Source organism: Cyanistes caeruleus, chromosome 9, assembly GCF_971803275.1.
Source record: "Cyanistes caeruleus chromosome 9, bCyaCae1.hap1.1, whole genome shotgun sequence".
Classification (NCBI taxonomy): domain Eukaryota; kingdom Metazoa; phylum Chordata; class Aves; order Passeriformes; family Paridae; genus Cyanistes; species Cyanistes caeruleus.
In genome coordinates this window covers 32,582,871-32,604,681 of record NC_141709.1, presented here as the reverse complement: position 1 = coordinate 32,604,681, position 21,811 = coordinate 32,582,871, and the positions used below count along the sequence as shown (strand labels likewise).

Sequence of the window (21,811 nt, the reverse complement as noted above, 5' to 3'; positions counted from 1 at the left end):
GCTCCTCGGGTTTGTGTTTGAAGGCAGCAGCAGCAACACTGATGACACGAATTAATTGCCTGGTTTTCAGCAGCTAATGCAGATGAGGTAAAGAGAATTACTACACGATTAACATAGTTTCCAATTAAAGTCCCCTGTAGTTACCCAAAAACATTAATTTCTAGTTACTTGGTAATTTAACTTGTGTCACCCTTATACACAAGAGCATCAGGGCATTCTGTGGGCTCGTCTGTGCTTAAACCTCTGACAAAAACCACACTGAAAACCCCTGAAAATAGCCATGAATTTTTAACAATTATTTGTAGCAAGCTTTGAAGAAAACCCCACTGTGGTGAACTAAAGGATTTGCTGCAAATTCAAGGACCACAACCCAGCTGCTGTTTTAGCACTGCTACTTTTCCTCAGTTAAAAGGGAAAAACTTTCACTTTTCAGGAAGTTCAGAGATGTTTTGACCACTACATTTTTTTATCCAGTTGGAAAAAGACTGAGAGAAAAGAAACCATTCCAGCCTTCTAGGGAAGTTTGCTGTTGGAATGGCAGAACCACATTTTCCTTTTCAACACTTCTGTGCTACAGCTCTTGTAATTCCACATGAACATTTCTATTCCAACAATTCTGAACCAAAGGCCTTTGGAAGAGCAGCTCCTTACAAGAGGTGGCCTGTGGGTGGGTCTGTGCACATGGAATTTTTTGGAGGTACCTGAATTCAGGTGGTGGAGTTGTGGAAGGACAATTCAGCCTTCAGCTCCCACCTCAGCCAAAGCTCCTGTCCTGCAGTGGGTGGTTGGTCCATGATGGAGCTGGGAATTCAGCACAGAGAGGTTCCTGGACATGGAATATTCCCCCAGCTCCTCTCCCCCTCCCCAGTGCACATCCACTGCACTTCTGTGCCCTGCAGTGCTTCCTTCCCTCCTCAGCAGCACAGCCACCGAGCTCCACGGTAAATCCTCCTGCAACCCATCCCCGCAGGCTCCCGATGGTTGTCCCTGTTCTCCTGAGCACTTAAAGCCTTCCTGCTGGGAAGGGGAGCAGAGGAGAGCACCAGTGGAACCAGATCACACCAATTACACCCCCCTGCTCTGTGACAGGAGCTGTTAATGATGCAGCAGCTGATTGCTTTGCTTTTCTGAACTGTGCAAAGCACGACTTGGTGTCTCATTTCCTGTCCGCTGCCACCCAAAGGAATCTGATCTTTGCTAAAGCTGCATCTCCTTGTGCTCCACTCTCCAGGAATCTCCTCTCTTCTACCTCTGACATCCACAATTCTCCTCATTTTGACATCTAAATTCCATAAATATGTTGTTTACTCCCTCTTCTGGGCTAGTAATGAAAAATAAGATCAAGCCAAACATCCTCACACACCTGTTAGTAAAAAGTCATATTATGCCAAATATTAGCAGGATGCAGCAGTGCAGAGGTTACTGATTTAGACAAATAATGTGTGGTGTTTTTTTCCTTGAAAACAAATGAACATTTTGGCTTTTGGGTATATTAATTAACACATGCAAATGCACTCTCCAGCTCTGACACAGACACAGATCTGGTCTAGTTATGCCTGAAATCTATCCATTAGTCACTTCTTGCTCATAAAAGTAAAAGGTGCTTTAATGAACAAACATGATGCTTATTATTTGGATCAGCAACACTTGTGCCTCTGTGCCTGAGCAGCACTTAGACCAGGTAACATTTGGTTTACAACACAACAATAAAATCTGCCTTTATTGCAAATAAACAGAGTATTCACACCTTACAATATTGGTTTAGATGCAGGATTATATTCACTTTTAGAGGATTTAATATTAATATAAAAGGCACATGCACTTCATGTTTTCACACCTCTTTTATTTCCCAAGCAGCGTTAATATGGTTTTTTAAATATTGCATTTACTTTGTTAAAACATGAAACTATTTCTGTACATTTGTTTGCAATCTGAGAACACACACCATCAAGTAATCATTTGTACAGTAACAACACGTATCAAAACAAAAAAAATCATCACAGCCCAGAATTTTCCACATCCACCCCCTTTTGCTTTGATTTAAAAGCTGCTCTGGCAGGAGAAGCCTCACCATTATGGTAGTTGAAACAGGAAACAAACACTGCTCTCTTCCAATAATTGTCTCCAGCTGCTTTGATTGGTTGCAGTTAATATTAATAGTATAACCTTTAAAAATTGTGGAGAAAGGTAATACTTTATCTTCACTCCTCATATTAAGGCTCCAAAGCAAGCTTAATGAGAAACCATTAGAAAGTCATACTGCTAAATAGTATCTTAACTCCCAATTCAGCCTATATAATTACAGCAGGGCTGCGAGTGACAGTGACTCCTGATCCATCACCCTCACCTTTCCACACTGACTCCTGATCCATCACCCTCACCTTTCCAGCAGGAGCTGCTCGGGATGGGTGGCAGGGTGGCAGCACAGCCACTGAGGCCACACAGCTGGGACGTGTCCCCTTCCCGCAGGAACGACTCCAGCCGTGCTGCAGACAGGAGCAGCAGGGTCTCCAGAGCCCTGGATCCCTGGCAAAACCCAGCCACAGCTGGCACAGCTGGCAGCCCTGCTCAGGAGAGGCCTGGAATGGCAGCACAGGAGGGCACAGGCTGGCATTTAGGGACTGGCCAGGCTTGGCAGGCACACCTGGCTCTGAGCAAAGCATTTCCCTTCACGACCACAACAGCACGGACACTCCTCCAGCCAGCAGTGAGCAAAAATAATTAGTACATATATTAGTAACTGACATCTTAAAGACTTTTAACATATAAAACATTATCATCTTTATGAAAATAGAACAATCTCAGCACAGGCTTGCCTTTCTGGAGGAGGAATTCAGGTATGCTTTTTATAGTTAAAAGGCAAGTGTTCTCCTGGACAGCTGCCGATGCTCTTGTGTAAAATGTCCTTAAAGCAAGACAAACTCCTCTGTACTAAATCTCTTTAGTCTTTTCTTTTCATCCTCGGAGAAAAGGTCATTTTCTTCATGGAGTGGACTGGAAACAAAGTCATAGTCTTTAGAATGACCCTTGACAAAAGTAAACAGGGGATATTTTTCCTTGGATGAAGATTTCAGCATCTGCAATGTAAAACATTATACATTAATTGTAATAAATAAATGTAATAAAACATTAATTGGAAATGAAGAAATACAGCAAGCACTGACATTCACCTGATGATGACTGCCAAGTCAAAAATGCATTATTTTAATTAGCTCATTAAACAAAAGCACTGCACAATCTAAACATTTCCTCCTCCTATTAGATGTTTACTTCCCTTTCTCAGGTAGCTGCTAACTTCCTGCCTGTCCCTGGTTTTGAGCACACAGATCACCTGGATGTGCTGTCAGACTCAGTGCAACAAAGAGATAAAAGGGTAGAAGACAGAAGATAAAAACCTCTACAAAATAGTTAATGGCCATAAGGGTCTCCTCAAGCCCAGGTGTGAATTCTGCAGCAACTGAGCATCCTGGGGAGGGATTTCTATTGTAGAATTGGCACGTGCAAGAATCAGTGTTTTTATTAGAAGTTCAAACACATTCACCAATGTAAATAAGGCAGGCAGGAGCACGTGGCTGAAACCAGATTGGTGACAGTCACAGGGAACCAGGGTGCCCAAAACCATAAGAGAACTGGGCATGGAGACAGGAGGTGTGGGGAATAATAAATACTGAATCAGATCAGAAAAATACCTTCAAGAGCAGATAAAACCCCACCAAACACTGAAAGATATTTCAGCCTTTCAGGGTGTTTTGTCCACTGATTCATTTTTAAATTTGTTTTACTTTTTCTTACCTGATTGGGAAAAACCAGCCCAGTGTTGCAGTGGCTGCAGAACCACATCAGGCTAGAGATAGACACTGCAGAACCTAAAATCACTGAGCATGATTTCAGGAGAACAATCAGTAAAAAAAATCCCCAAATAGATCTTCAAACAGTAAGAACTATTTATAAAATGACAGTCAAGGATTGAGGGGGTGTTTAAAAAAATAAGAAAAAAAATCAATCAATCCCAGTAAAATCCTGGGGTTCCACTGCCTTGTCTGTGTTCAGCTTTACTGAAACTTCCTTCTCCACAACATCTCTTTCCATGCACTGAGGGATGTGATGAAAATGAGATTTGTGTAACTTTGATCACAACACATCTCAACAGTGAGCACAGAGAATTCGAAACTCTAAACAACTTGCAAGTTTCCTCTAGACACCATTACAGTGATAGCCAAAGGAGTTTATTGATAAAGATCAGTATTTTCTGTATTTCATTGTCACTGTTGTCACTGCAACAAGAATTCTTTGTGCTGAACTGAATCCAGGTTTAACCCTCCCTCAGCTCCAGCTCTTCTCTTGTTTCTGCTACATTTGGGTCACAAACAGGCAAGTGCAGCTCTATGAAAATCCCAAGGGATTATTTATTTTCTGGCCTGTGTTTGCATATGGAAACAACTCCAAGAGGGGAGCCTGAATATGGTTTGGATAGAGTTGCACCCATCACTCCACTTGGGCCTCAATTCTGATGCCCTATTTTATCTATCTCTAAATATCTAAGGCCCATAATGTTTATCCTCAAGTATTAAAGCTAAATCTTATCTCTCACCTCTTATTACCCAAAAAAAGCAGGCAGAACCTGGATTTTTTAGTCCAGCCTCCACAGGGCACACTATTTATAGTTCAAGAGTTATCACACTACAATTGCAAACAAAGGGAAAAATAATGGAAGAGAAGGAAAACACAAAGGATGTGAAGGAAGGATTGCAAGATCAATTGATAGAAAGTTTCTGACATTGTCCCTGTATCCAAACTTTCCTCTCATTTCAAACTGACACTGCCTGAAATGTATTTATAGAAAATAATGTCACTAATATTAAACAGCTCCTATCTAAAATACCAGGACAATAACTCCAACATTTGGATCAGTCAAGAGTATTTTCACAAACTGTGTTCAGGAAAAGACTGTACTTAATCCCAAACTTGAAAGAATAGAAACAGGGGAACAAGAAAAAGAAAACCTCTACTGGAATGGATTTTGTAATGAGTTTTTTTTTACCACGTTATGACATTCTATGTGACAGAACAGGAAAACATGGAAGAACAGAAATTTAACTATTTAAAACTTTCCATGGATCTGCTCCTTAGGAACTTCTACTTCTTTATATCTATTTTCTACCTTTCTGGGTAAGAATCAAAGAAACAACTTCAGCATCAATGTATTATAATCAGCATTAAGTTTTAAAAAAATGCATTTTTGGCTGTAGTACTAATACCACTTATCAGGTCATTTCAAGTGCTGGACAAACATTAATTCTTTGTGCAGTTGTGGTAACTGCTGTGGTTTCAATATTAACATTGAGCCCATCTGCTGCTGCCTCCTTTTCACAGAGCATTTTTTGAAGCCACCAAACACTGAGCAGCTCACAGAACACATTGATGATGCTGCATTTCATACCCTCACATACTGGAATAACTAAGGAGAAAAAAAAAACTTGATTCCAGTCGGATCTAAATGAAGCCAGAGCAGAGTTTTTCCAGGGGAAGGATGGGGTCACACAGATCTGCTGGGTGGCACCTGCTCTGTGGAGCTCAAACCAGAGCCCTGCGCTTCCCACCAGAAAAAGCCCCTTGTGCCAGGGAGAAATCATCAACGATTTGGGTTTGCTCCAACACTTCCCTTCCCTCCCAGTCCGTGCCCAGGCTCCGAGCATCCCCCAGGATCCGCCGGGCGGGGCAGGCGGCTGCCAGGGCTGGAGGGGACATTCCCACTTCACGAGTGCCACCTCGTGGGCCCCACGCCGCATCCCGCTCTGCCTCCTCCCGCAGCTCCCCCACACAGGGAAACCCGCCGGAATAAACACCAACCTGCACTTGTGACAGCGGTAAAAGCACCGAGAAATGCCACGAAAAGAATTAGGTGTGCTTAGAAGGGCGAGGCTGATTGTCTTCCCCACACCTCGCTCTGGCTGAGGGATGGATTTGGGAACTCCAGCACCTACCTTGGTGATTTCTTCAGAAGCCTTCTCAAAGTCCTGCACAGTCCTACAGTAAAATCCTATTGTGCAGCTCGGATCCATTTTTTTGAATGACATCTTTTTTGGAGAAGGACAGTGGAATGACTGCAAGTTTCCCAATTAAAAAACACAAACCACACGGTTACAGCCGGGAATGACACGGATCCATGTATTTACTTTTGTCCTCACCAACAGCTTTAAAATATCCAATCCCCTGCATCACCTGAGTTAAACCCCAGCACACACTTTGGAAGCAATTTCTCCCACCCCCCACCCCAAATATTCAAGTGATTCCACCCTTCCCCAGCAGTGTAAAACCTCCTGCTGTTCAAGCTGCATTCCCCAAACTTCCCCACACACCAGGTTAGTTTGGAATCTGTCAAAGCTCTGCTGCTCCCAGCAATACTTTATGAATATTCCCAAGGCAGAGAAGGTGAATGCTCTTCTGCAAATTGAATTTGTAACAGCTTTTGCACTATCTTACTGCTTTACTACCACTGCCCAGTGCCCTTCCCTCCCCCAGCCTCTATAAAAGAGACATAATGGAATAAACCAACCTCATGCATTTTCCTTCAGTAAATGAAATGGGTTCAAAAACCCACAAAACACACAAAAGCAAAACCATATTACAATGATCCACAAGTAGGGAAAAACCAAACATGCCCTGCTTTACAAATGGGTTTTTCCTAACGTGAAATCTCTTTCCCTGACAGATGCTGCCCTGCCAGTGCTATGAGCTGATACTTTCAGCAGCCCTGCTGTAAGAGAAAACAAACACAAAACCCCCTTCCCCACGCTCCTCACTCAGTTTATGACAGAAAAAATAAGTGTATCCCATCTACCCTGGTTCTGTGGTTATTTATTACAGGAACTGCAGTTTTGGTGAAGCTCTTTGTCCAATAACTGCAATTATTTCCTTACTTGCTCTCAGAGGGAGCCAGTCCCCTCTACTCTGCCTCTAACACAGAGGATGACCCATCATCTTCCCTCTATAAAATCCCTTTTTTTTTTGCCAATCACAAAAATCAACCCACGGGAGACAGCACTGGTTCCCAAATCTGAGTGCAACCATCCCTGCAGCAGCAGTTTTACATAATAAAATATATTGTTCTTTCCTGGTGATTACAAACCTGAAAGGTATTTCTGTAAAACCTCTGCTAAAAAATACCCACAAAGATGATTAAGGCTATTTCTGCAAGAATTATTTTAGTCACTGCTTTTTCTCCTCACTGTTCCAATTTTATAAACAGCAACTGTATTTTTAATATTAACTCCTGAACTATCAAATGCATAAAAAATCAAACCCATCTCATTCCAGCAGCAAGGCTGTCCCTCCAGTTGTGCAGGAGGTTTTAATGCTGCACAAACCACTGCACAAAAAAGAGAAGTGGGGAGGATTTTTTTTTCCCATTCCTCCAAATAAATGGATGCTGGAAGCCAATACAGAGTAGATTGATTTCCAACTTATTCTGGACAATTTATCAATTTTGAAAATACTCCCTATAGATAAATCTAACAAGCAACTATCCACACTAAGAAAGCAATTTTTGTTTACTTTTGACATTTCTGGACAAAGATATAATACTATTAAATGCACCAAGCATTAAATTGCAATCTATTTTCCGTCTGCAGGAAAGCATTAGGATGAGATCAAGCCAAGCTGGCAGCTTGCATACCTTCCAAACACAGCTTAAAACCTTGCTATTATTTGGAAATTCAGATTAATGCCAGTCTGCAGAACAATTTTGAGGCTGAGTCAGAGGAACAGAACCCAAAAGATGTCTTTTTGTGGCTTGGCCACTGCACCACAGCAGGACCTTAAGGAATTCACTCTGCTGCTTTGTGCTCTTCCCACCTTTTGCCTGGTTTTCCCCAAACTGTAAAATCCCCAGAGGCACTGGAGCAAAACACAGTTATGAGGAAAAAGGGGAAGGGTCTGGGTAATCATCCCAGGCAGAGCTGGCACTCACCAACTCCTCCTCCAAGTATCTCAAGAGGACAAACCTAAAGGCATCTCTAAACACAACCAAACTTCCTGGCTGGGATATTCTCTGACCCATTTTGCTGCTGTATTATTTTGCTTCATTCAGAACCTTCTCATTTCCTAGAGAATCATCCACTTCTATATTATGTAACATGCTAATTCAAGCATTTTGTTAAGCATAAATAATGAAAAATATAAAGTGTTTGCTTTAAGGACTTCAGCCCTGTGTAGGTCCTTTGATACTTATTTATATTATATATGAATAGTTTTCCTGAACTCTATTTGATGGGATTTTGGTCCAGCTCTGGCTGCTGCTGTCCTGGCTGTGGATGCCCCCTCAGGCTGCTCCTACTGAACCAAAGATCACCTAAAGTTGGGCACAAGACCAAGGAGAGTTTGTGTGGATGGCCCTGAGGATCTGACTGTGAGTGCTGAGGCCACTGAGCATTTCCTTGCAGCTGATGATGTTTTCCCAGGGTAGCTGTAAATTGAGTCCTCTGATCATCTCCTTTGGCTCCATCTATTTCCAGGCTCCTACTATTGAATACAACAGGAATTTTCCCTGATGTTGATTGCAATTTGAATGTTAAATAAATAAATAAATAAAATGACCAAAAAGACAAACTATCAACCCCAAATCTAAACAGGTTTAAGATCTACAAATATCATCTATTTTCTTTGATGGAAAATTACTTAAATGAAGTGATCATCTATTTTGAAGATTTTATGATCATTAAAAAGAAAACAGATGAAGATTAATGAAGTAAAAATTAGACCTCCATATTGAGATTTAACCTCTGGTCATTTTCGTTGATTATAGGCCTATAAAGAAGGGCAGGACATTGATAAATAACATGTAACTGTAAAACCATAAAGCTGCAGCTAGCTAGAACAGCTCTAAATAATTAGTGTTTGATTCATATGGGAAGAAAACAGTGCCAGCTCTATATCCATAGTACCTCAAGAGGGAAATCCTTTATGCTGACATCTACAAAAGATTGGCAGTAATGAGGATCCATGTAAATCAAACTGTCATCTGCAAGGACAAAACAGAAGACAAGTAATTCAAAAAACACCTTATTATTACACTGCTTACAATCCAATTTCTATGCAGAACAGCTGGAAAAAAAAGCCAGTGAGTAACTGCTTGCCAGGCTGATACTCATTGACTGAAGCATAGGTTTTTGCAGGACAGATTAACTTTTGCATAATCAAATATGCTTGTATAAGCAGAATTTTTATAAAGTGATGAAACTGTCATTTAATTTTTGGTGATAAAATTACTTTTACAAACACACAATTATATTCTGGAGTTTGCATATGAAAAATGTATCGCCCTGCTTCATCCTGACAGCAAGAATATATTGCTTGTCATTTAGGCATCAACTAACACCACTTAAAGCAGGAGAGAGTAAATACCTAAATAAGAACTGCCAGACAGGAACAGCAAACGCTCCTCAAGTTTGGTGAAACAGATAAATTATGCCTTGTTTATGCAACAAGGGAAATTAAATGTACATTTTACAGAATCCAATTACTCCGTGGGGTAAATGACAAATGGCTGGACTTGGGGAGATGTGATGAATTAATAAGGTACTCATTTTACTATTTTAATCACGCTATTTCCCACTGCTTCAAATATTAACTTCCTAACTCTGAGAGAAAAAATATTGAGGAGACATAACACATTCAAACACTAACCTTGGAATCCAGCAAAGTAATAGGACTGCTTGGGTTTGCCACCAATAATGCCAACACAATACTCCAGGCTTAAAATTCCCTAAAACAAGAACAGGGAATCATTAAGATTAACCAAAGTATTAAACTGAATTAAAATATCTACTCTTTGCTCTTTTAGGTAAATGGTTTTGGATTTTTTGAAAGACTGACTCCATGACTTCCTGGGGCTTGAAAAGTGAAAAGTGAAACCACACCAGCAGATATTCCAGAGAAAGTCCTCCCTTCCCATGAGATACACACACATGTTTTTGGGGAGGAGACAAAATATCATGTCACACATTGAGCACCAGCTCCTTAGCCCAAATATCCCAATGTACTGAGATTTACAGCTTTCATACATTTACATTCTGGGCCCCTGGGGACTCTTCTTTTTGCACTCAAATGGACAAGCATGGTCAGAGCATCAACCTTTTACATCCTGGGGAGAAATGCCAGTTGAAGTTAAGAGTAATTACAAGGCCCAGCTCCAAAAACAGCTGCCCCACACCCAGGGAGGAGAGACAAACACACAACAGACAGGCCCCATCAATCTCCCTGGAGGATGCCTGGGAGGGCAGAGGAGCCAGAACCATCTGAAGGCAGAACTTTTGGGAAGGGGACATTACTAAATGTAAGTAGGGAACTTTTCTTTCAACAAAAAGAATACCAAAGCTCCTCAAGATAAAACCTTCCCTGCTTAGACAAGGATAAAATAATTTAAAAACCTCCCCTGGGATGCTACAGAGTGAAATCCAGCATGGTTTATACAGGTTAAGGAAGTGATGCTTATTTAAAATACGAATGAGGTTTCCTTAGAAACTTATTTAAAATATAAATGAGAAGGTTTCCTTAGCAAATGCTCTGAGCATCACAGAACATCCAGGCACATCAGAGGCAAAGGCTCCAGAGCCAAGGAGGGCAGAGCAGAGAAGGAGCAAAGCTGCTCAGAGTAATGGATAACTGTTTAATCTATGGCAAGCTTCTTGTAAAAGTGAATTATAAAAAATTTATCAATTTTCACCCATAAATATAAAATCCTTTGTAGAAATTACCTCTTGTGCTACATTCTAAAATCTGCATTTTTAACTTAAAGCCAGACTCCAAGAAATGTGGTCACTTCTTGGGAACAGTCAAGGCAGACACCAGAGTGACTGATTCAGGCAATTGAGAGCCCTCTTGTCACAACCTCCATCAGGCTGCAAAGGGCAGGACAGCCTTGGCATGGGAGCAGCAGGAATCACTCAGTGGAGCCAGCTAAAAACTAAAACTTTCCCAAACCAACTGTCTGAAAACACAAGGAAAATAATCGTGGAAGAACAACAATTTAAGCTCATAACTTAAAAGCCTTCAGCAGTCTGTCTTCCCTTGCCAGCAAAAATCAAAATGTTTTCTGAAATGTTACAGTGAAGAGACAGACACAAAATAAATCATGTTACAGACTCCCAGCTTTTGTCCATGCTACTACACTGGGGTAATTAAAAATGAACCCAAAATTTAAAGACAGGTAAAGAGGAGCTTGGAAAATGAAATAAAAGCAGCAGGGCTAAGAGAACAAGCCATTCCCTAAGTGGAGCAAGAGGTAGGATTAGAGCACATCCTCAGCTGTCTGCAGAACCTCTGCTGAAAAAAACACAGCACAGACCTTCCCCCCCCTCTGCCTTCTCCTTGAGTTTTCCTTTTTTCCAGCTCATTTTTATTGTGTTAACTGCTTGCTACTCCTGCATCACCACCCTCAGAAACATTCACCCAGACAGTGAAAAAAAGATTAAAGTAGTGAATAAAAATATCAAATAATTCCATGAGAACAAAGAGACAAAAGAAAATGGGAAGAACAGACAGGCAACAACTTTAAACCATTTGAACCATTTTCTTATTTAAGAAAATAAGAAACAGAGTAAGGAATGGAGTGTATTTATATTTTAAAATGCTACCTGATCCTTAGTTACATATGCTATTAGAGTCCTGCTAGATTAAATTACCATTTGTAATTTGAGGCACTGCATTAATGTCTTTTCAGGTGGCTGCTGGAGGAGTAGGACAGTTATCACTGCTTTACCAAGGGACATCATGTGCTCTGCAATTATGTCTGATCTTGTAATAGGGAAATTTCAAATCTGTAAAGTCAAACTTTACAACCTTCAACTGTAAAATCCCCACCACACGTTTAATGGGGAGAATTACCCTCGTGAAGTCGCTTTTCATATCCCCTTGTGCTACTCTTTGAAAAATGATTGAACTCTCATTTCATACCTTTACAAACTCCAAGTAGTCTGTGTTTGTTCTCTCTCCACCGAGTCTCACAGGAACCAATATAATTACAGCTTTTGTGCCTGCTTTCCCAGAATCCATAAAAGAGCACTGCCTGTCAATAACATCCGAGCTGTAGACTGAGACAAACAGAAATATTAACATTTCAAATAGAACCTCCAGTTTTTAGAGACACACCTCCTACACAGCATCACAAACAAAAACTGCAGCCTTTCCAAACCTTGCTGTCCTCCTAAAACACAACCCAGGTGACTCAGAACCAGTGTTGAGCCTCCTCATTCCCAACAATATTTTGTGGAATGGGAATTGCTGAGTTGCAATGCCAAGGAAATGCAGAAGGGATAGGTTAGGAGAAAGGCAATAAATATTTATTGCTGCATATAAACTTCTAAAAGGAAAAATTAAAACTTGAAAGCTCCCAACTAACAGAAACATCTACATGTAAAAGGAGAAGAGGCAATAATCTATTTGCTGATTTGGAATTTCACTGTAAAATACCAAACAAGCAATGAATAACCTGCACATATCAAGAACCCCTTTGTCTACATAGTCTCAATTTTGTGGATCCACTTCATAGGGATATTTTTTCCTTTAAAGCTCTATTGTTAAGTGCTAAATGAAAAGCATAAAAAGCATCGAAAATGTTTGCAAAAATCTACAAAATCACAGTTACCTGTACAATCCTGAGCAACATAGACTGTTACTCCTTGCAGCTCTGGGTCTCTCGCTTCTTCAACAGCTTTTCTAAGTACAAACACAAAACTATTTAACTTACCATTCATTTTTTTAAAAAAATAACAATAAACAAACAAATTATTTTGTTTTTTTAGAAATAGGTTGATTTTAATTGTTTGTGATAGGAGTTTTTTGTTTGTTTGGGTTTTTATAGGGCTTGTTTTGTTTAATTCCTTCCCTTCTGGATAAATACAGGTGGTGGGGTGGGATTTTCTATTTGTTTTTAAACACTGGATACCAAGATCCAGCCTGAATCTTCCATGGATATCTTGGCATCATGTTTTTCCCAAGCCAAGCAATGTCTGGCTATATAAAAGAAACAATGACATCTTCAAAAAAAAGGCCCCAAATCCCACAATAATTTACAATGAAATTCATATTCACTACTTTATTTCTTTCTGTTTATAACCATTTTCTGTCATGTGTGTTGATGATAAGGGCTAACTTTGCTGAAAAAAAATACTATTTTCAACTCATTAGATCTCTTAATTAACCTTAGTTCATATAACAATCCACGAATTAGCACCTGGAAATAAAATGTTCCACCAAAACTTTCAAAAAGATAATTACAATATTTGACTCTCCTCAAAAGACTAAGAGTAACAGACCTAAAAAGTAAAAAGAAAATATATGTTGAAAGTCAGAACCATAGTCAACAATCAGGGACAAAATTTGTAAAGAAAGGGAACTGTTCAAAATAGAGGATTTATCTTTGAGTTCAAACACACACCTGCATTAAATGGTCACTATCCCTTTATTCCTCACTATATTTTGAGGAATGGTTTAATGCAATCATTCCCAAGTTATGAGGGAGCTGTACATTGTTAGTGCTGCTGGAAGAGAGAAAGATCCAGGAAAGGAAACTTCAGCAGGCTGGAAATCACCCCTGGGGTTGTGGAGAGTGTAACTCTGCACCAAACCCCCCCTGCTCCCGTTAGGGGAATAAAGAATTTAACAGATAATTTATTAAAACAAGCAGAAATTCTGACTGCTTCTATCTGAGAAAAAAGTACAATAAAACACATTAAAAAGGCTAAACTCCTACATCCCTGTTTGACTCTGCATGGATGCACAGCTGATTGTTTCAGTACAGCTGCACTTCAGATTAATGTAACATTTCCACTAAATAACAAATTATTCTATTTCTATATATATAAAAATATATATAAATATGCATGAACTTTGCCTTCTCCTGCTTAAATGATTTATTAGTGATACTGTTTATAGGTAAACCGGAATCCACTAAAAAAATAAACGTGTAAGACTACAAAAAAATCCCAAAACATTCAAAGAACTGGATATCAAGGCTCACAGTATGGAGAAATTTGACTTTCGACTTTTTTTTTTAACCATGCTGAATGTCACAGACCCTTTACTTTTACTGGGATATAATTATAATATTAATAGTCCCATACATTTACAGTTTCACAAGAATTTGATGTGTGCAAAGAAATGCTGAAAACATCAATTTTAGCTCTGACATTTCATTACACTATCAGTACATTACAGCCCCCAGGTTACAGTATAAAAAAAAAAAAAATCTCTAATGTTATGCATGTTCCAAGGTTGAAAGAGTGGTTAGTTTTTAGAACATTTCATTAAATGCAGCTCTACTTAAAGGGGTTTGGAAGAGATACTTGGGATTTTAGAAGAAAACAGGAATGTTGTGTTTTTTCCTGAAATGAGATTGACAAAAGTTCCTGCATCTGCTGCCATGTCCCTTCGTGCCTGTGAAAAAGCTCTGGAATTGCTCCTGATATGGGTGTTTTACAAAGCCAATAATGAGCAGTTTGCTGCTCAATTAGGCTGAAGTAATCTCAGGACACTCAGAAATGATTCTCTGTGATGTGACAAAGGAAAGGAACGGAGAATTGAAGGTGTTTTACCTCAAAATGTGCGCGACCACGGCGGGCCCATACCAATCCCCCGCCATCTTCCCGGATTTCTTCCCATACTCTATCAGCTGGTGCAGCCCAAAGGCTGCCAGCGGGGAGTCACCAAACCAGGAGATGATTTTCCTGTGATAAACTTCATTCCTCATCTCGGTGACATCCCAGTCCCTCCTCGCTGGGCCTCGCTGGGGCTGGGGCAGGATCTTGGGGTCCCTCTCGGCCGTGAGCGATGCCTCGAAGGAGGCCGTGAGCTTCCTCACAGTGCTGCTGGTCCAGGACTCCGAGTCAGAGCTGTCCATGTCCAGAGCTTCTGGCCACACCCAGGCTGCAGCAGGAAAAGGGAAAATCCATGTTAACCCATACTAACATTAATTTTATGGCATCATAAGCAAAGAGCTTCCCTTTGTCCCCCATGCTCCTGAAAGCAACAATGTGTATTTGATTTAATAATAATAATGTGTATTTTACACGTTGCTGTTAACAGGTGAACAAAGAATTTGAGAAGAGCAGGATTTGCTCTGATATCCTGGTGACCATCCCAGTCAGCTGAATAAACAAGATACACACGATTACAGTTTAGAACCCTCTAGCATATTAAACACATGAACATTACTTCAACACTATCTAAAAACCTAGCCTGCTTTTCCAGCTGAAGCTTTCCCTGTGGATGATGCATCCCACACAGCATTCTTTCTACAGAATGGGCTTCAGCAGGCCCAGGGAAGATGCCTGGAATTCTCACACAATTCCAGCAAGCGCTCCCAACACTGACCCAGCTCAGCGTAACATCCTCACAGGCCTTGCTGTTCTGGGCTCTCAGCTTTACATTCAAAGTAAAACTTCATATTTAAAATCAAAACTCATTCACTACAATATTCAGCAATATCTGGAACATTCCACATGGCAGTGGAAGCATAAATATCTCAGCTAGAAACTTCAGGCAAGTTTTGCTTCCTAACAGAAACAACACCATTAAACGAAAATGAAAACATCTCTGGGAAAAGAGTAAACAGCCATGAAAAACTTCCTGTAAACACCTAAATATGTTTTCAAAGCTGCCCAGATCTCATAAAAAGCTTTTCAAAAGATAATTCACCAGCTGTCAGAAGACCAAGCGAGGAGCAAAGTAGCCCAGAAAGACCAACCCTACTCTGTCTTTCTGTGGATTTGGATTGCCACAGAAACAAGAGCACTCTGGAATCACCCCATCACCTTCCAAATTAGGATACAAGGGGGACATGCAAGGAATTCTTTGGAACCATGGATTTTAAAGATAGAAATCTGAGGCTTTTTTGTTTGGGGTTACTTCCAAATGAGCCATTACACACTCCTGCTGACAGGGAGTCTTCTGGGCAGGTCCTGAATTTCTTTTAAATGAATGTATAAAAAAAGTGATATTTAAGGGATTTGTGTTCTCAGCAGAAGTATTTACACACTTTTTGATATGTGCAGTCAGTTGAAAGAGATAATGAATGTTTCAGGAGTTAAATATCTACAGCCAAAGGCACATTCACTGAGCCACTCCCACAATTCAGTCCTGACACTGAGGGAACTGAGCCTTTGTGGTGCAGCTGGGCTGGGACCTTGCTCCCAGCTTACATCAGAGCTGCACAGCAAGGGCAAAGCGTGACCAAAACAGGCTTCTCCAGAAGGATCTTCTGCTGAGGCGCTCCTGAGATCCCACAAATGGCTGAGGAAACAATGCACTGTGTTCTCTCAACCCCCCCGGGTGGCTTCAGGCCCACGCCCTAGGTCATTCTGAAGCAAGCAGTGGATGATTGTTATGAAAGGGACTGGGAATGGGATGGAAAGAAAAGGTGTTTAACTCTGACAACCTAAAAATACCTCTCTGCAGGACATGGCTCAGCCTGGAAGAATAAGAAGGACATGGACACTCAGCCCATGACAGCAGAAAGTGTCCCACAGCTCCTAAAGCTTCAGCTGGCTGTGACTGAGGGAGGACTTTGAGAAAGACAATGGTAAGGAAAAAAGGGAAGTTCATCTCTAAGTACATGGGGGGAAGGGAAGGAATGACACAGTGAACATTTCCACAAAGAGAATGATGTATGGAAGTTAGATTAGATTCTTTCTAGGAACTCAATATATTAATACCAGCAGAAATTCAATAATGGACAACTTTAGAACTGATAAAAGATCATCACTTCTGCCATAGCCCACAGCTATGGGCTGGGGAACTCACTCCTACATCTGGAGTTCAAGAAACAATCACATTTCCAGAGAACTGGGCATATGCACAGGTAAGAATACCCAGGTAGGGGGATTACACTTTGGTGATGTTTTAACTCACACTTGGATATTTGGAACTTGACAGAAGTTTCCTCTGGCACACTTTGGTCCTCAGAAAATGAAGGACAGGACAGGCCAATTTCTGGTGCAATGGGACAATACCAACAGGGATTGAGGAGCCCACAACCAAAACCAGCTGGACCTTGAGATTTGGGATAAAACAAGGCCTTTTGATCTCTTCAGAATGCCTGTGCTTATGCAAAGACAGAGATCTTCTCCTAACTCACCTCTCCCAAGGAAGTGAAGCATCAGACCCTGAGCCAGCAGCATCTGCCCCGTTCTGAGTGTGCAGCCCCAGCCACAGTCTGTGGTTAAAGCAGAGCCTTTGATCTGAGGGAATTCCTCTCTGTAGGTCAGCCAGATTCGAGAAATGAAATCTTTGCGGAACTCCTCGACATTCCCCGAAATCTCAGTGTTGATTTTATCAAAATTGGACCCATCTGTAGAGAGCTCTCCAGATTCTGCAAAGCAAAGCACAGTTTAAGTTCTAATATGTTATGGCACTTCTGTTATTAGAGAGCAAGTAACAAATATCAAATTTACTAGAAAAACAGATTTACAAAAATTCACAATTGCCTCCAATACAACAAAGGTAAATTGGAAGGCAAACATAACAGGAATGTGCCAGATGAAAAAAAAAAAAAGAAAAAACCAAAGAGCAATGCAGACACCACTGTGCCAGTGGAATCACTGACCTGCAAATAACTGCTTAATTCACCCAACTGTGAATGGTCAAATAAAGAGAGAGACTTAAAAAACTGCACACTGGAAAGTGATAACAACGATGTTGGTACAGTGACCCTGCTCAGGTATTGTCACTATTTCCATCAGGTGTTTTAGAAAGAAAATCTCCAGTTGATGGTAAATGAAGTGCAAATCACAACACAAATTTTTACAGAAAGCACAAGGTTGTGGTGTAAAATCTCAAAAAAGCAGATTAGGATGGGTTTGCATTAGAGGTGGACATTTAAATGAATATTTTCTATGCTTTCCATATTTACATTTTTGATTTGGCAATAGTTAATGCCAGTGTTTCTAGAAGAATAAAAATACCTTACTCCTGCTGAGGAAGCCTGGAGTGAGTGAAGTGCTGTACTCACCCTCAGTTTTGAAGTGGTAACATTTTCCCAGCAGAAAGACTGGAGAGTTCCTACTGAAGTAAGTTTTTGTTTTCAACACCCAACCTAGAACAGATGCAGAACAAATACAAATTTGTGACTGAATTTTCCAAAAGGAAATGCTAACAGCATCTGATTAAGCTGTAGGTAACCCTTGAAAAGGGAATAAAAAGAAAAAAAAAACATCGAAATTGGGTTTTGGTCTCATAAAAAATCCCATATAAGGTGCAATGGCTACTATTCCCTTTCAACCATGTGATAGCCTGAAAGAAAGCAGAAAAAAGTATCTTATCACCTTGCCAGATATGTCCAAAAGTCAGTTATGATTAATAAGGTTTATCAGAAATCTGGTGGTAAATCTGAGCAACCTCAGTCCTAAAGGGAAAGCAGAAAAATCAAGGACAGGCTAGTAAAGGGCACACTTGAAAATCTGGTTGCTCATAAATGAATTACTGATGTTCAGCTGTGGAAAAAATGTTACTTAAGGGTAGATTCTTCAGTGGAGTTTGTATCTCACACACCATCCTATTTTTTTTTCCATAAAAGTACATTCATAAACAAACAAAACAATCTTTGTGCAGATGATTCCATATTATCCCTGTTTAAAAGCCTATGCAAATCTAGAGTAATTTACAGAATATATAAACTGTTTTCAAAAGGAGTAATTTAAAATGAAATTATCCAAGATTTATTTAAAAAAATGAAATTAGCTTTCATTCAGGAGTTTTTTAGTGGGGCTAATTTATAACATCAAAGAAAAAAATGCTTCAAGGGCCATATTGCATTTTTAGTATTAATTACTTATGATTCCATTCATATCAACAAGAAACACTCCAGTCCTTTTAATGAGGACAGATCTTGCCACACTCTGCTCCACTTACTGTATTTCATGTTGTGCCATGCAGACATAAACTTTGATTTGATCTTTTCTACTTCATCTGTCCCTGTGGCCTCCATATTCAAATTCTAGAGAAAAAGCCATCGCTGTCTTGTGAGGCTTTCAGTTCTGCTGCTGCAAAAACCAAAATACAAACACTCAGCATCCCCCACTCAGCCACTTAATCCCAACATGGCCAGAAACAGCAATAAACTCACAGAGGCAATCCCGTGTCCCATGAATAAGTAATAAAATAATTTAATTCCAAATATACACCAATAAAAGCACTACACAAAGCTAAATAAAAGATAATGTTCTCCAGCAGCTCTGCCTTGTACCACGAACTGCTGCAGAGCACAAAACCTGTGCTGGCACACGAGCACACTCATTTTTTATATCAGCAGTGAGGTGGAGAGCTGTGATGCAGCTCACTAAATAGAAAAGATGCTGCTCTTTTCTGCTGAAGAGAAAACAAAAAGAACTTTTTGTGTTAAAATCCACCACAGTGCAGGTTAATTTTGTAAAAAAATCCTGATAAATTTTTGAAGGAAATGCATCTTTATTGGCTCTTTCTGCACACAAAGATAAGACAGATTTCACCTTAAAAGCAACTTAAACTGGTTAAAATTGGTAACAAGTAAATAAATAAATAAATGGTAATGACTTTATCCCTTTTTCTAAGAAATCTGAGAAAATGGGACAGAACCCCCTCCACAGTCCAGCTGCCCCATTTCTCACAGGAAGTTTGCTATTAATTAACAGAACTTCCTTCACAACGTGTATTCTCTCAGTGGATCACCTTGAAATACTTGACAGAGAAAGTTTTCTTGATGGTATTTGGTAGCACAAACCCTTGCACAGACAGCAGAAAAATTAAGAGCTCCTGATTCAACAGCAACCCTTGTGGGGCATCAGAAGTTGATCAACCGTGGGACATCACTGCAACCTTCACAGAGTTTTTATCTAAGTTCTGATATTACCAGCTGAGGATGTGAGCAACAGTGATCTTCTACATTTAATTAATAAACTTGGGCCAAGAGAAAACCTCCCTGCTTTAAAAAGAGTATCTAGAACTGTATTTACCTTTCCATGTGCTATTCTCCACGGAAAGGGGATCAAAAGCAGGACAAAGACTTAACTATGTCACTTCTCTCCACTGGGAATGTATTTTAAGTAAACCCAATCACTGACAGTGTAATTAAGGAGAGGGTGAAGATGTCAGGGTGACAGCATCATCTGAGCCCGAGGGTACTCACACAGATCCACCTTTTGGGGATCTGCAGTCTGCTGCCCAAACCACCCCTAGCACATTTTCTCACTATTCCCTCATATTATTTCATAAAAATCTGCTTTTTGACATAATAAGAAACAATGCTAACTCACAAACATGAGGGAAGTCTTATGCTTTTCTAGTGAAAATAACAAGTGTCTACACCCTTGCTATTATTAGCCTTGTGTTAAACTGGGGAAAGAAGAAAAGGAGAATTTCAAGCTGGGTTTTAACTCCCTGCCTTTTCCCCTCTCTTTTTTCTTTAGGAAAAAAAAAAAAGGAAAGCCTGACTGTACCATCAGCTCTAGACAGCAAAGCTGGTAAGATGAACTCTTCAGAAGCTGTGTTTGGTCCTGTCTTCCCTCACATGATCCGTCAGCAACAACCATTTATACAGACACCACTGATTGCCTTAAAAACTAATTCCTATAAAAGCTTCTTCTGGCTAAAATTAGAAATGAAACAAACTCTACAGTTCTGAAAGGGCCTGAAGACAAAATTATGCAAATGAGAAAGAAGCTCGTTTTCTTTTCAAAGACAATGCACATTTATCTTTGCTCCCACGACATTTCTTCTCTGACATTAAGTTAAAGATGAAAAAAAAGGCTTCCAAAAATGCTAACACAAACCAGGTATAATTTTTTCATGGGAAAAACACATGTTCTTCCCATCAATGCAAGGAAGCATCAGTAAGAGTTCCACGGAAATTAACAGAACAGCACCAGGAGAAGATCCCAGGGAATACAGATTGAAGCCCAATGAGCTTTAATATCAAATTATCAAATCCAAACCGAACGGTTTTATCCCGAAGTTGCCTCATTTCTGAAGTCCTTTAGATGCACATGACGAGGATGATGTTCCCTCAGGGAGCAGAGGGACACGGCTGGAATGGAAACCCCAACTCCTGAGGGGATCAGTGCCGGGAAGCGGCTGTTTGCTCACAGGGATGGAAAAACACCCCAAAACCCCACAACAACAGCGTTTGTTTTCATAAACAGCAGAAAAGCAACGCAAGCTGCCGTGAGACCGCAGCGGGAAGGATGAACGAAGCCTCAATAGGATAATTATAAGACATATTATCTCTTATTAACTAATTTGGTTTTCATTTGTACCTTGAAGGAGCCCGGAGCGGCAGCGGCGACGGTCAGGGAAACCCACACGGAAGAACGACGGCGAGCAGCGGCCAGAGGTCATTTTTGAGGAGCTGCAAACACAAAAGAGGATAGTTAGAAACCAGACTTTCAAGCCGTCTCCGAAAGAAAACCAGATTATTCCTTAGTCCTGCAGCAAGGACGGAACGCTTCGCTCAGATACGACTCGGAGCCAAGCAGGAGCCCACACGCACCGCGGGAAGGAGCTCGGCGGCTCCCGGGCCCACAGGACACGGCCGCACCCGAGCCGCCGCCGCGGAGAGCCCGTCCCGCCGCCCCCGGCCGCCGCTCACCCCTCACGGAGCCGCCTCCGCCATGCCCGGGGCCGCCCGGGCAGCGCGCGGCCTCCCGGCGCTGCTCCCGCCGCGCCGCAGCGGCGCGCAAACTACAACTCCCGGCGGGCACCGCGGCGGGGGCGCGGCGGGACAGGCGGGGTGCGAGCGCGGGGCACGCTGGGAAGTGTAGTCCGGCGGGAGCGCGGCTGGGAGGCG

At 41.0% G+C, this 21,811-nt stretch overlaps 1 protein-coding gene and 1 long non-coding RNA gene across 3 annotated transcripts in view; one reads left to right on the top strand and one right to left on the bottom strand.

Annotated features, from left to right (window-relative positions):
• LOC111932976 (uncharacterized) overlaps positions 1-16,569 on the top strand; it is a 159,974-nt gene extending 143,405 nt beyond the window's left edge. Inside the window, exon 12 of the long non-coding RNA XR_015290427.1 lies at positions 16,453-16,569. This is a non-coding gene — a long non-coding RNA (uncharacterized LOC111932976). The remainder of the gene's footprint in view (positions 1-16,452) is intronic.
• ATG4C (autophagy related 4C cysteine peptidase) lies at positions 1,827-21,788 on the bottom strand. 2 transcript variants are annotated; one of them, XM_086901836.1, is made up of 12 exons: positions 21,614-21,788; positions 21,282-21,373; positions 18,904-19,034; positions 18,005-18,088; positions 17,132-17,365; positions 14,592-14,922; positions 12,644-12,714; positions 11,953-12,089; positions 9,685-9,763; positions 8,943-9,019; positions 5,985-6,104; positions 1,827-3,077 (listed from the first exon to the last, which is right to left on the bottom strand). In XM_086901836.1, the coding sequence occupies exons 3-12, from the start codon at positions 18,977-18,979 to the stop codon at positions 2,907-2,909; spliced, it is 1,380 nt and encodes a 459-aa protein (XP_086757962.1). In that variant the 5' UTR covers positions 18,980-19,034; positions 21,282-21,373; positions 21,614-21,788; the 3' UTR covers positions 1,827-2,906. The 2 variants fall into 2 exon arrangements, with proteins under 2 accessions (XP_086757962.1, XP_023788075.1); XM_023932307.2 differs by having other exon boundaries at positions 21,515-21,651.
• Positions 21,789-21,811: the final 23 nt, after the last annotated feature.

Coding starts and splice junctions, on each gene's coding strand:
- ATG4C (XM_086901836.1), bottom strand. CDS start 18,979: ATGGAGGCCACAGGGACAGATGAAGTAGAAAAGATCAAATCAAAGTTT. Junction 12,715..14,591: donor GTGGTCGCGCACATTTTGAG/GTAAAACACCTT, acceptor GTTTGTACTTAG/AAAAGCTGTTGAAGAAGCGA. Junction 9,020..9,684: donor TTACTTTGCTGGATTCCAAG/GTTAGTGTTTGA, acceptor TTGTCCTTGCAG/ATGACAGTTTGATTTACATG.